Source organism: Euleptes europaea, chromosome 5 (assembly GCF_029931775.1).
Source record: "Euleptes europaea isolate rEulEur1 chromosome 5, rEulEur1.hap1, whole genome shotgun sequence".
Taxonomy (NCBI): Eukaryota; Metazoa; Chordata; class Lepidosauria; order Squamata; family Sphaerodactylidae; genus Euleptes; species Euleptes europaea.
This window is the reverse complement of record NC_079316.1, coordinates 92800836-92815755: the sequence shown is the minus strand read 5'-3', so window position 1 is coordinate 92815755 and position 14920 is coordinate 92800836. Positions and strand designations below refer to the sequence as shown.

The window sequence follows — 14920 nt, the reverse complement described above, 5'->3', positions numbered from 1 at the left end:
GGGGAAAAAAAAGAAATCTGTTTTTGAGCGTGGGTCGGCCCCCCGCAGCTCGCCTGGCCTCGGGCGCGGAAAAGCCGGGCCCCCCCCGCCGGGGTGGGGGCGGCGCAGCAGCAGGTGGCTGCGGGCCTGGCCCCGCCCCTCGAGCGCCGCCGGGCCCGCTCTGGCCCCGCCCCCGCGCCAGAGCAGGGTTCCCCTGGCAGCGGCGAGGGCCGCGCTGAGCGCCCAGAGCCCGAGCGAGCGAGAGAGATGCCGCCGCCGCTTCCTCCCCCGCGGCGGGCCGTGCAGCTGGCGCCGAGCTCGCTGGCCCTGGTGCTGCGCCGGCGGGAGCGGGGCGAGGCGGGCTGCGAGGAGGAGGAGGAGGAGGCGGCGGCGGAGGCCGTCTTCGGGGCGTTCCGGCGCGCCAACGCCGCCTGCCCCTGGGACGCGGGGCTGGCGCGCGCCGTGGCCCGCGTGGGGCTGCAGGGCTGGCTGCGGGGCGGCGTGCTCCTGCTGCAGGGCCCCGCCGCGCCCCTCCAGCGCGTGCGCGACGCCTGGCTCCGCAGGGCGCTGCGGCCGCCCCAGGGCTTCCTCATCAAGGCCGTGGGTGAGTCGGGGGGCCGCGGGGGGGTGGGGGGCGGGTCTGAAAAGGCCCTCGGTGCCGCGGGGCAGGGGGCGTGGCCCAAGCCCCGCCCATCACCCGCACGTGTCCTGTGTGTGTGGTGTGTGTCAAGTGCTATGAATCAACGTCCTCCCAAGTGTCCCCTCCTTAACAGCCTTGCTCAGATCTTGCAAATTGAGGGCCCTGGCTTCCTTTATTGAGTCGATCCATCTCTTGTTGGGTCTTCCTCTTTTCCTGCTGCCTTCCACTTTTCCTAGCATGATTGTCTTTTCCATTGATTCTTCTACTCTGTGTTGTGTTAAGTGCTGTCAAGTCATTTCCGACTCGTGGCGACCCTATGAATCAACCTCCTCCCAAGTGTCCTCTCCTTAACAGCCTTGCTCAGATCTTGCAAATTGAAGGCCGTGGCTTCCTTTATAGAGTCGATCCATCTCTTGTTGGGCCTTCCTCTTTTCCTGCTGCCTTCCACTTTTCCTAGCATGATTGTCTTTTCCATTGATTCTTGTACTCTGTGTTGTGTTAAGTGCTGTCAAGTCATTTCCGACTCGTGGCGACCCTATGAATCAATGTCCTCCAAAGTGTCCCCTCCTTAACAGCCTTGCTCAGATCTTGCAAATTGAGGGCCCTGGCTTCCTTCGTAGAGTTGATCCATCTCTTGTTGGGTCTTCCTCTTTTCCTGCTGCCTTCCGCTTTTCCTAGCATGTTATAAAAATTAATAAAAATTAATATTAAAAAAAAAACCTTTTCCTAGCATGATTGTCTTTTCCGGTGACTCTTGTCTTCTCATAATATTGATGCAGTCAACCAGAGGTTCGTGGGGGAGAAGGAGAGCCGAGACCTTTGTTTGCAAGAAAACAGTTATTTATTCGGAGCAGCTGCTACCCAGAGCACTCTACCGAGTAAAAATCTCTGAGCCCCGATCATACTGAGGAAGGGATATTTATCCAAATTCAAGATATGACAACCCATCAATATTCAGGGTAAAGCTGATAGCACTACCGACATGGAGGTGGCAGTATAGTAGCAATTTCACCCAGTTCTTGTTATGGTTCATTATAACTAAATATTGTCGAAGGCTTTCACGGTCAGAGTTCATTGGTTCTTGTAGGTTATCCGGGCTGTGTGACCATGGTCTTGGTATTTTCTTTCCTGACGTTTCACCAGCAGCTGTGGCAGGCATCTTCAGAGGAGTAACACTGTCCTTCAGTGTTACTCCTCTGAAGATGCCTGCCACAGCTGCTGGCGAAACGTCAGGAAAGAAAATACCAAGACCACGGTCACACAGCCTGGATAACCTACAAGTTCATTATAACCCTCCGTGACTCTTGCCCCAGTTCCTTAGCACACAGACACACAGAGATATTCTGCCCAGCAACAAGCTATTCTCTGACTGTCCTAATACATTTCAATACATTTTACAGAAAGGAAAAGAGATTATTGCAAATTGCTAAATCAGTGGATCTTCCATAATCAGGGGAAGTCTACCCTGCTGTCTCAATACGTTCAAAGTACGACAGCCTCAGTTTAGTCATTTTAGCTTCTAGAGTCAGTTCAGGCTTGATTTGATCTAAAACCCACTGATTTGTTTTTTTTTTGGCGGTCCAGGGTAACCGTAACACTCTCCTCCAGCAACACATTTCAGAGGAATCTACTTTCTTCCTATCAGCTTTCTTAATTGTCCAGCTCCCACACCCATACATAGTAATAAGGAATAGGATGGCATGAATTAACCTGATCTTGGTTTCCGGTGACACATCCTTACACTTAAGAATCTTTTCTAGCTCCTTCATGGCTGCCCTTCCCAGTCTCAATCTCCTTCTGATTTCTTTGCTGCAGTCTCCCTTTTGGTTGATGATGGAACCAAGGAATAGACACATGTCTTAGGGGTCCGGTTTTGGTTCCTCCCCCTTTGACCCAACACCCTCGTCCAGCAGTTTCCCTCCGAATCAGTTGGCAACTCTAAAATGTGGCCAGCACGTCCCGGGACCAGAGGCACATGGGAGATGATCGTTCTGTGAGGGTGCTTAATGGAACTCTGGAGCTTGTGCCTGTTCTTTGGGGGAAGGGGGCTAGTGAAATAACCCCCCATCCCCATCAGTTTTGGCCCATAACAGTTCAAAAGGCACCCCCCTTCCTGTGGGATACTTTATAAATTATGCAGGTAGAATAGAAAAAAGTGACAAGTTAGCACGTTAGAGTTGGAGCAGTCTGGTTGGGAAGTTTCTTATAGTCTATGGGGACCCTACAGCGCCATCCTAAATAGAATCACCCCCTTTTCAGCCATCTGAGTTCCCGCCATAAGTCGGCTGCGACTTGACAGCACTTTACACACACAGAGACGACTTCGGGTTCATTCTCTGGCTCAGAGCACATGATGCAAAAGACTGCCGCTTGAGACCCCGGAGGGCCCCCCGCACCACCACTTTGCTACTGTCCCTAGGAACAAGGATGCCAAGACTTAGCAAGGCTTTCCCTTCGTATTCACTCTGCCGTGAAGCCATTTCGGTTTCCATGGGCCAGTCATGCTGTCTTCACCTCACAAGAGTTTGTAACTGACCCAAGGTCACCCAGACAGCTTCCATGGCGGAGTAGGGATTTAAACCTGGGTCTTCCGGCTCCTACTGCCAACACTCTACCCACTGCACCACACTGCCTCTCCTTGTGCACAGCAGCTCATCACGTGGACAACTTTTATCATCTGCTGCTGCAAGCATTTATCTGTATGACTGAGTTGTGTTATGAGCCACTTCTTGTTAACTGTTAAGAATGAGGGTTGTTTGTAAACCAGCCTCCATGTGTGTACCCACTGACCTTAAGTATGCTTACTAATTAATCGAAAGTAAAATGCTGTGATTTTAATTGCATCATTTAACACGGAGAGACTTGTGGTCCATTTAGTGCCCTGCTTTTGTGGCGGGGAGGGGGAGAGTGTCTTTGATTGCTGTATCTCTGCTGAAGAAGTGCAGAGGACAAAACAAGTGAACTGTAGGACTGTAAGCTCTTATTGCAGTAACTGGATTGGAAAATTCTGGAAGTGGGACATCTATCTGCCTCTGGTCCTTAGGTGGGTTTAGGTGCTTGCAGCACACCTCCCTGCAAGAAAACCCACATTCACCCCAGCATTTCCTGCTGGTTGGCCTGTCACTCTGTGTATAATCTCTTCATTGTCCTAAGGGTTCCTTAGTTCATCATTTGTAGTCAGATAATTGTGTGGGGTGGGGGAGAAGAGGGTAAACCAGCATACAGTGCCCACCGTAGGAGCCCGGAAGATTAACCTTTCCCTTTTTGCTGGCTCTGTGGGGGATGGCAAGAGCATCTAGACATCTAGTCGCACTGAGTTCCTTTTGATTTGAAAAAGAGGCTGGCAGTGCAATCCTATGCAGAGTTACTCCAGTCTAAACCCATTGAAATGAATGGGCTTAGACTGGAGTAACTCCATTTCGTTACTTGGATTACTTAGTTCAGAGAGAAGTGGTTTGCTGTAGGAGCAGCCAAATACCCTTTACGGAAACAAATGATTTATTGGGGGGGGGGGGGAGATGAGAATATTGCTCGTTTAACCACTAACATATGTAAAGAGTTCCTACATATTTCTCCTGCCTTCAGCCCAGCCTCTTAAATGTTCATATTTGTGTGTTCTCGCTTTGAATATTAATCTGCCTAAGCGTGTAGATTTTGATACCTCCATGTCTAGTGAACCCAGTAAGGTGGAGAAAATGTTGCTGTTCCCCATTAACATGGCAGCATTCGGTAGTATTTCTGTTCCATTGCAGTACTCTAGATTCATATGCGCTATAAGTGGAAAGCCAGCACATAAAGGAAATGGTTACAAATGCTGAATTCTACAAACGTTGTTGTAAGTTTCCAGTTAAAGGCTATCTCCTTGATCCTGCAATTGGATCCATATGGGAGGCCCTTGTGCCCCGAGGGAGTGTTGTTGAAGTTAACCGCCAAGTAATACAATTCCTTCGGCGTTAGTTGGTCAGGAATTTTATGCTAGAGAGGATGTAAGTGGTCTAATATTCATGTGCTGGAATTCTGTTAAAAGAAGGTTGTGTAAAGTTCTCTGTGGAATCTCTTTTCTGGTCAAAGTGGCTGAAAGTTTTCATTTTGCTGAAGCCTCTCCTAATGGTGAATGATAACTGAATAATATTAATTTAGAGCAAGTCAATATTTTTTATTTTGTCACATTTTGTCACATTTTCAGGGACTGCGCTGGTGCTTGCTTGTTGTTTTTTTTTATTGTCAGATGAAACAGGATTATTTGGGGGTTCTTCTTGCTTATACTTTCTTCATTCCTCTTCAGATTACCCCTTGATAATAAGGGATCAGTTAAGATTTACCTTTTAAGACTGGAATCTCCTACAGCGGTCATAATTAAAATTCTAAGGAAAAGGGAAAGTGGCCTCTATCAATCTCAGTAACATTAAACTACGTAGCAACATTTCTTATTGTATACTTTTTTTGTTTCACCATTTAATCTACTTTGTAAAGGCCTTTGGCTATTTACAAATAAATATTACTTACGTAGCAACGTACTTTTGGCAATATTGAGTCTGCTGCTGAACCCCTTTAAAGTGGGAGGGGGTCATTTAAACTGAGTAGCATAGGTAAGCAGGAGTGGTAAAACGATTCCCCCCAGATTTTTTTGACCCAAATCTGCTTATTTTTAGCTATTTTTCTCATATTAGTGCATTATATTGGTAATGAGAGAAAAATGCCTGAAAAAGAAGGGCTTAACTCTTCTTTTCCATGCCATTTTCCTGAATGCAAATCCCCCCCAGCCATTTTAAGCCCCAGGAGGGGGGAAAGGCAGGTACCTCTGATGTGTCCTACCACGGCTTAATGTAGCCTAGAGAGCCAGTTTTGCTTAGGGAAAAGGCACAAGTAGTGGGGAACAAATTAAATCCTCCTTTCCTAGGGCTGATGCATCTGCAAAAGGGAGTAGGAACTAGAAAACTATTTACCGTCATGGCTTTTTTGCATGAAAAGCAGTGATTTGGGGGCTACTAAGGCATTGCCGTATGGGGACGGCAGCTGTGGTTTCCAGTTAGAGAGGCCAGTTCTCCAAAGGGGCCAGAGTGCTGCCCAATTGCAGTTTATGGGTGGGGGGAGTTTTGTAAGTGTGAACTAACCCCCATGATTCAACTAGATGAGGAAATAGCCAGTTTTTCATCCCTGACTACTCAGTCTTGAATAAGTTAGCTTTGATTGCTTAAATGGAATGTACTTTGGGTTTGCTTGGGATCAAAGCCCTCACTATTTTGCAACTTGATTTCTCTTTAGTGTTGTTTGTGAAGGGGTTAATCTTTGAATACACTGTCTGAATACCACATGGCAGATATTTTCTCTGCTGACTCTGCCCCCCCCCATGTGTTGTTATTGAGCACTTGTAGATTGATGTTGCTGCAGCAATAGGAAAGAGCCAATTTTAAATCCAGTGCATTTGATTTGGAAAGTGTAAAAACTTTTTAAAAACGTAATTTATGAAAATGGGCTGAGGGTTTGCAATACTTATTTGTCATGTTTGTGCATATTAGGGGCATATCTTTTTTGTTGTTCTTACATCTTTGGAGGGGGAAATATTTGCCATTAACAGTAATAGTTGTAACACACCAAAAGTTTGTAAATTGCAGCTGGATTACAAACCTGCATAATTTGGCTCTCCCCTGTAAATGCACGATAAAAAAATTATTTTCTCTCTCTCAGATTATCATTTTCTGATTGTTTTGGATCACTTTTGACATGATAATGTGGCAGTCTATAGAGAAACTTTAGAAAAATGTAACAGATGCTTTATTCACTGCAGTTAAACATTAAGCCGCAGATTCGTTCTATGTTAAATTACAGGCTTGCTTGAGACCGAAGATCTGAGGTGTACATAGCTTACAACAAAATGTCCAAGTTTATAAAGTGATAATGATTAACATATGCACAGGAAATGTTGGAACAATATCTTTGTGCAGGAGAGAAAGCAAGCAGCTGTTCATCCCATAAGAGTTCTCTTAGGGCCTTTCCTGATGATCACTTGCTTTGGTTCTTGTAGGTTATCCGGGCTGTGTAACCGTGTTCCCACGGTTACACAGCCCGGATAACCTACAAGAACCAGTGAACTCTGACCGTGAAAGCCTTCGACAATATCACTTGCTTTGTTCCTTACTTTATTCATAGTGCTCATTTTGATCCCATGCCAGCGATGCTGTATCGTGTCCCTATATCGCCTGTGTTTGCTCTCACTTTATTTCTCTTTTCCAGAAGGGGAAGATGTGGGGCTCCTACCATAGAAAGGGTGATCATGCAGCTTCGAATGAGCCGAAGCAAAAGTTTCACAAACCTTTGACCGAAAACTACAGTATGTGCCACACAGGAGAGGCCTGTATGGCCCAGTTAGCCCTATTGACCTCTTCCATTAGCTCTTCTGGTGTTTTGCTGCTGCCTGTGACGTCTCCCATTCCATAAAAACGCCTAGTGGCTTGTGGAACGGGCTGAAGTAGCTTGCCTTTGTGGCTTTACCTTGTAACGTGTTCCATATGTGTGTTTGGGCTCTGAGTGAAATGGTTTCAATTTAAAGCCCGTGGTTCCTTTCCTTCCCTACCCGCACACCAAATATCTCCTGGGGGAAGAACAAAGTCTGTGTTATGTATGTGCTCCAGAACCACAGCCGGTGCCTCGTATTTTGACCGCGGAACTCAAATAATCCTGCCTTCCTTCCTCGTTTCAGCCATTGCCCGTTATCATTTTCCAGGTATTCTATATTGACTTTTCAGCTTTGAATAACTGTGTTCCTGCGCGTTCTCTGGAGTATTTTGGGTTTTATGTTTCCTTGAAATAAATGGCTTCTTTCAGTTACCAACAGAGTAATTGAAAATGTCAATCCCACCTTGTCTCTTGAGATGCCTCCTGCTTCATTTTCTTGTCCTGATATTTTATCAGCCCTCCCCAAAGCAGGGCTGATTCATACGATCGCAGATGGTCTGAAAAAGATTTCTCCTGCCCAAGTCTATGTTATAGCTTACTTCAGGCAAACTAGTTTCTGAGGTTTCTACAGCGATTGCGAAGCACGTAAGCATAGGTCTGGGGGTGTGTGAGAAACCCCCAGGAAAGCGGTTTGCCCTGGGGCTTATAAACAAATAGCCAGGCCTGTTCTTAGTGGTTGTATAAAAAAACCCTCATAGACATGTAGGAATGAAATGCTCTTGCTGAACATTTTGACATGATTCTCTTTGGGTTCAAATTCCTCTCCTCTGTTTTATCCCCTGTGAGGTAGGTTAGGCTGAGAGTGCATTACTGGCCCAAGATCACCCAGTGTGCTTCCATGGCAGAGTGGGGATTCGAACCTGGGTCTCCCAGATCCTAATCCAACACTAACCATTACACCACACTGGCTCACTCTTCTTGGGCGGCAGCCTGTTAACTGTGTTTACTTGGGAGATGTGGACCCTGAGTTGTAGTTGCGAGTTACTAGTGAAAGGCCTGTGAAGTTGCACAAGTGGGGCTGTGGGAAGAGAGGGCCCCTCCAGCTCTCCTTCTCCCACCTCCCTATCCCTAGATGCAGAGCTGGCCAAATGGCCAAATGTGTGCATTCACATACGTATAAAGCCGGGCACTCAGGGGTTCTGTTGGGCAGAGGGCCAAATCTGCACCTGGTGGCGCTTCATAGCTCCATCCTGGATTCTGCTCTTGTTCACTAAAGTGGAACAGTATGTTGAGAATGTTCTCTCATATCTATCTTTAAAAAAAAATCTGTCTCATATTTCTGCAGATAGAACCACCCACACATATGCTGGGGGCCCGTGAGGAACTGGGGGTGATGGTAGTGGATATAAGGTTCCCACCCACCCTAACGGTTGTCAAAAGATTCTGTATCCCTCTTAGAGTAGTGGTTCCCAACCTTTTTTTGACCAGGGACCACTAGGACTTTTTTGTTCGGTGCAGGGACCCCAAGGTTCAAAATAAAAATTCCAAGAATTTGAAAATAAACTTTAATCATAACTGTTAGTTAAACATTAAACTTAGAATAATATTTGAATATATTTTTAGAATAGAGAACTTTTAATTGAAAATATTAATTTATTATGGGTTTATAACTTTGTTTCGTGGACCTTAATTGAGTTCTCGCGGACCCCCGGTTGGGAACTAGTGTCTTAGAGGCTTGAGCAAGCCAATTTCCCCTTCTCCCTCTTTTTCGCTCCCCTTTAGCTGACTATTAACTACTCTGAGCATTCTCAGTCCTAACTGGGCCATTGGGGAGAACCTGTTCCTTTTTTTTGGTAATATACCAAGTCATATTTTCTGCATATAAGTGGAGTCCCCCAAATATGTTGAAAAACCCTACTTTTCCTGTGAGTAGTCAGTTTTTAAGGAGCCCCATGGCACAGAGTGGAAAGCTGCAGTACAGCAGTCAAAGCGCTGCTCACGACCTTAGTTCGATCCCAATGGAAGTTGGTTTCAGATAGGCAGCTCAAGGTTGTCTCAGCCTTCCATCCTCTCGAGGTCAGTAAAATGAGTACCCAGCTTCTTGGGGTAAAGTGTAGATGACTGGGGAAAGCAATGGCAAACCACTCTGTAAACATAGTCTGCCTAGTAAACATCATGATGTGACGTCACCCCCCCCCCCCCATGGGTCAGTAATGATCTGGTGCTTGCGCAGGGGACTACTTTTACCTTTGCCTAGTCAGGTTTTACTGCATTTGTGATTGGCCCAAGCTGTCTACTATTATATAATTAAACAGTGGTGCAGCTTAGATATTTGCACTGATGGAGTGCCACTGCTATACGTTCCTTTTGGACTAGAGAGCACATCACTGGTGTGTTTCTAGTCAGAGTCTTCATAGAAATTCCCACTATTCTGAGTATCCTTGAACCTTGGGTCAGGGAAAAGGAAACTTTTGGGATGGAAGAGGAAAACCCTCCCTGCTTTGCATACACTACAAGGATTTAAGAATATGAAGGAATGTCAGCTGATCCTGAAAGTATTTAAATAACAGCTCCCAGATCCCAGGATGAGGGGTACAGTGGTTCCTACTTTGCCTAGATCTTCTGAGATGTGGGTGAAAGTGAATCTATTTCTCCCCACCCCCAGGACTAGAACGCCATTTGTGCACTTGCACAAAGGCCTGGCTGCTTTTCCTTCTTGACCTCAGCTGTCAAGCAACATCAGATCCTTCTCCTGAAGATCCTCCAGCTTCATGGAATAGATTTTTTGTTGGGGATGGCAGTCTGAGATAGGAAGGGGAACCTGGACAGCCTTGGCCTAAGGCACTTTAGCTCCTGCTCACTGTTTTAAGGGAATGTTTACACAGTCATGCACTGGTTACCAACTTATTTCTTTTTCTGTTATGGGAGCTGAAAAAGTTCCCACCTGGTTAAGAAGTAACTTTTGACTGTTGTCAGCTGCCTTGAAATTAAACCTCTGTCTACAGAGGATAAGAACTGAAGCTGAAGGATTAATTGATGCTAACTAAGGACCGTGTAATTAGTGCTTGTTTTATGTTACTGGGTATGAATGGTAATTTTATTTATTTATTAACATTATTTACGCCTTTCTCTCTTGAACTCAAGGTGGATTCCAGTATGCGGCATCAAAGGCTATTCTTCAAATGCTGTGGAACTTAAATCAGATGCCACATGCACCCATCAGATGCCATACGCCTTCTTGTCAGTAAAACAATTGTAATGTTGATGTTTTTACAGCTGTCTTTGTGAATTTCCATCTGAAATAAATTTAGCCATTTGTCACTTTGTAATGATTATGAGTTGGATCGAAGGTGCCTTTGCACCACTGGAAGACACATGCCCAGAGGATTTCCAATTTGAGCAGTAGCATTCTGAGAGGTGTGAAATACCTCAGAGAGTCATTTCACAAGCTGACTTGTGCTTATGGTTCTTTGGATCTCTGTGATTACATTTTCTACAGACTTCTACAGACATTTTGCCCTGCTGCCCCAGGGACTCCAAAAGAAGCATATGGAAGGGATGTGTGTAGGGAGAGGCAAGAACATAAAACGCATGCCTTCAGTTTGAATGTTTGAGCAGCCCGTGCAGTTATGAGCAACATGTTGATGTGGCGATGTTAAAAGGTAGGGGTAATGTGTGTTTTTTAGGCTGCTTGCCTTACCTTTGCCCGAACATCAAACCATTCATGAGCCACTTGTTCTGTGGTGTTCTGTGCGCAACCAACAGCACACAAGCCTAATGAAGGATGGCAACTCAGCAGGAGGCTGTGTGTTTATATGTTGCTTGGATTTCTTTCATGACTGCTCTCTTTCATCTCAGTTTTTTTCATTTTGATCCCATTTGGCAAATGAGCACAAGTTTGAAAACGCAAGGCTCATTAATATTGGACATAAGAAGCACTAACGTTCATAGTATGCAATAATTGCATGTATTCGTACTTCTTAATTAGGCTCCCCAAAATGTCCTGATGGTCAGAGAGACAGATTATTGTTGTATCTGATTAAATAGCTATTTAAACAGCATAGCCAATACTTTGCTATTTGTGTCTTACTTCCTTTAGCCCGGCATACCTGTCTTTAATGGTGGTCAATCAGAACTCATGGGTAGGCCCTGACCTGGATGATCCAGGCTGGCTTGATCTCCTCAGATCTCAGAAGCTAAGCAGGGTCGACCCTGGCAAGTATTTGGATGGGAGACCTCCAGGGAATTCCAGGGTCGTGATGCAGAGGCAGGCAACGGCAAACCATCTCTGAACATCTCTTGCCTTGAAAACCTCATCAGGGATCGTCATAAGTCAGATGTGACTTGACAGCAAAAAGGGAAGGCAGAATAAAGGGATGAGTATCTCCACCATCTAGTAGTCATTCCACCTCTGAAGAGGGTTGCATTCCTAGCTATCAACAATGGTAGGCAGGTAAATAGTTTAGGGTTTTCTAGCATAGTGGCATCGAGGCCATATTGCGCCGTACTCTACGTCATGTTGCAATTAGGTACAACAGTACCTGGGTCCCCAACCTTGCTGCTACAAAATGGCAGCCATGGGGAAAGCCCACCACAAAATGACTGGGCAGTTCAAGGCCAAACATCCTCCTACAGCAGATGGCTCTGCTTCCAGATAGGTGGTCCCAGAAGATGCAAAGGCAATTCCTCCTTGTCTCTTCTAAAGACCCTTGTGTAAGGGGCACACACCAGCAAGCCTCCCCTTTTACTAGATTTTAGTCTTGGCAGTCACTGGGATGATCATCTTCACCCAATTTCAGTTCTAGTTCAGGCTGTGTATGTAAAGTGCCGCCAAGTCGCTTCCGAACTCATGGCGACCCAATGACTCAGTGTCCTCCAAAACGTCCTGTCATTAACAGCCTTGCTCAGGTCTTGCAAACTCAGGGCCATTGCTTCCTTCATAGAGTCAATCCATCTCATGTTGGGTCTTCCTCTTTTCCTGCTGCCTTCAACCTTTCCTAGCATTATTGTCTTCTCCAGTGACACTTGTCTTCTCATAATGTGACCAAAGTACAATAGCCTCAGTTTAGTCATTTTAGCTTCTAGGGACAGTTCAGGCTTGACTTGATCTAAAACTCACTGATTTGGGAATACTATGGCATGAATTAACTTGATTTTGGTTACCAATAACACATTCTTACACTTAAGAATCTTTCCTAGCTCTTTCATGGTGGCCCTTCCCAGTCTCAATCTCTTTCTGATTTCTTGGTCGCAGTCTCCCTTTAGGTTGATGATGGAGCCAAGGAATACAGAGTCTTGAATAATTTCAATTTCCTCATTGTCCACCTTAAACTTAAATAATTCTCCAGTAGTCATTACTTTTGTCGTCTTGATGTTTTCTTGATGTTCAGCTGTAGTCCTGCTTTGGCATTTTCTCTTTTAACTTTCAGCAGTAGTCGTTTCAAGTCTTCGCTATTTTCTGCGAGTAATGTAGTTTCATCAGCATATCTCACATTGTTAATGTTCCTCCCCCCCAAAAAACTTTTTCACTCCACCTTCATCTAAAAAGTGCATAAAGCAGTCTCAGTTTTCAGTGTGTAACCAGGTTTGTAGAAACCTGCCCGCTGATGCATAAGGTCAGTGGCTTGCTGGAGTTGTCTTTTGCAAATGGCATGCCAGAAGATTTGCAGGATACCTGGCAGTCATCCACATGTGGTAAATTGCAAACTGCAGACAGGAGTGAGGTGGTGATGCCATTAATCTTGACAGAGAAAACAGTCTCATGAAGAACATTGCCTAGAAGAGTTTCTTCCTGCTGAGAAGGTCTGGAGTGGGCAGGGGCAAACACAGAACGTATGGTTATTCCAAACTCTTTGCATGAAGATAAGGATTACCTTTTAGTCCAAATTGATCAAGGTCTCTGAGGATTCTGTGCTTCCAGGAGGTGTCAGAAGCATTTTTAGGGGCCAAAGGAGGTGTTCGCATCCCATAAAGATGTGATGAAACAGAGTTTAAAACTGAAGCAGATTGTTGTCTAGGGAATCTGTGCTGGGTACTCAGCACCAAGTTGTTATGCTTAAAGTATGCTTTACAAAAGGTAGAAAAAGTAGAATAGTGCTGTAACAATAGCAATTGGGCAAGGAGAAAACAGCACAAGCTCTAAATTTAAGAAAAAACAATGCTGTTTATAGAAACAAACTATATACAACTAAGTGAAACAAGACATATCAACTACAATGCCATGGAAATACTAAGCAATATCCAATATGAATTGCTGTGTTGGCACTTTGCGATAAATAGGTGGGTTTTGGGTTGCAGTTTGGGCACGCGGTCTCTAAAAGATTCGCCATCACTGGTTTAGAGGGTTCTTGTTGCCTGGCTACCACTACTAATTGGAGTGATGTACAGAAGTGCCTTATCAGAAGTACAAGGTAACCTCATCTAATTACACCACTGATATATTTCCAGTGACAGTAATGTATGGTTATTGTGAGTGTTTATCAATATATCTAATTCTCAACATGGCCCAATCTGTGGATACTTAAATCCAGAGACTGGGCCCATGGACAGACAAAGCAGATCTTGCTGCAAACCTGAGAAAAGCCCCAGGTTTGTAGAAACATCTGAATGTAACAAAAAGGGGAGTTTAAAAAAAAAACCCAAAATTATGAAAGGAGCACCTGTATCTTTAAGAAACAGATACCCTCAGTGGCTGTTGATAGGCAACTACAACACTATTGCGAGTCTTGTTTTCTTTCAGTAAATGGGAGGGGAACGGGTCCTTTCCAGGACTCATTGTGGCCAGGCAGTAACCACTGCTACCATGCAACTTGTGTGACTCACCCAGGCCTGACTGCTAGCTACTTTTCAACACTAATATCAAACAGACCTATATATGAGAACCTCCACAAAACACAACAGCACGCTGGCTACTCTTATTGGTTGTAATGGTCACCAACTCAAATGAGAATACATAGAACACAACTACATAACGCAAATATTGTAGTACACTTCACAAATCAACTCAAAAGAGCCCAGACATGGGAAAAGTACACCTGTGCATGTCAAAAGTCCAAAAGCAACAACTGGAGAATGAGTCAAAAGCAAGGATGCTGTTATCTTCTTCAAAAGAATTTTCTTTGCTCCTTTTGACTGCAGAAGTGTGGTGCTAACCTGTAGCACAGGGCTGTTATGAAAGTTGCATTGTGCAGCTTGGCCTTCCCAGGTATAGGCTGATAGGGGGAGGGAAGAAGGAAAAGCTGGAGATGGGGCGGGGCAGATAAAGGTAGGTTGGCTTGTGGGTGTGAAGGAAAGGAAGCAGCAAAAGGGGAGCAGCTATGGAGGTTTTGAGGGAAGGGAAAGATGTAATAGTGGGGGAGGGGGAAATGCCCCTGCAAATCTTTGTGGGTGGTCCTGTTGTTTATTTATAAATGCCACTGACGTGTGTGTGTGTGTGTGTGTGTGTGTGTGTGTGTCCGTGTCCCATCAGAACTGAATTTCCCTTCTTACAATTACTTTTCAAGGATTGTTGAAAGGTGTCAGGAAAAGTGTCTGTCTTCCCTCCTTTGAAAGTGAACAGTCGCGCCAGATTGTTTGCTGGGTGTTTTGTTTCCAAATTTTTAGGCTTTCCTGTGCACAAATCCCAAGCTGAATCAAAATAGGTCTGGAGCATATTCAGAGTTGTTGTTTGAAACCCATGTATATGTTGATTAACAGCTCTGAAAGAACAAATTGTAGCCAGGAGGAAAAGGTGGGTGTGATGAGAACCATTTCAGAGCTAAGCAGAGGACACAAAGGAAAGGCAGGGGGATGGGATGGGTTGGGGATTAACTTTGAAATGAAATCTGCATTAGTCATTATTCACCTCTTTAAATCCTGAGCTAATCCTATACTGATGTTAATGGGGGGATGATTTATTTGTTCCAT

The 14920-nt window shown here is 45.1% G+C and overlaps 1 protein-coding gene across 1 annotated transcript in view; it reads left to right on the top strand.

Moving 5' to 3' along the window:
* Nucleotides 1–246: 246 nt before the first annotated feature.
* STOX1 (storkhead box 1) overlaps nt 247–14920 on the top strand; it is a 53542-nt gene continuing 38868 nt past the window's right edge. The window contains exon 1 of the mRNA XM_056850517.1: nt 247–583. Coding sequence (XP_056706495.1) covers nt 247–583 — 337 coding nt within the window. The remainder of the gene's footprint in view (nt 584–14920) is intronic.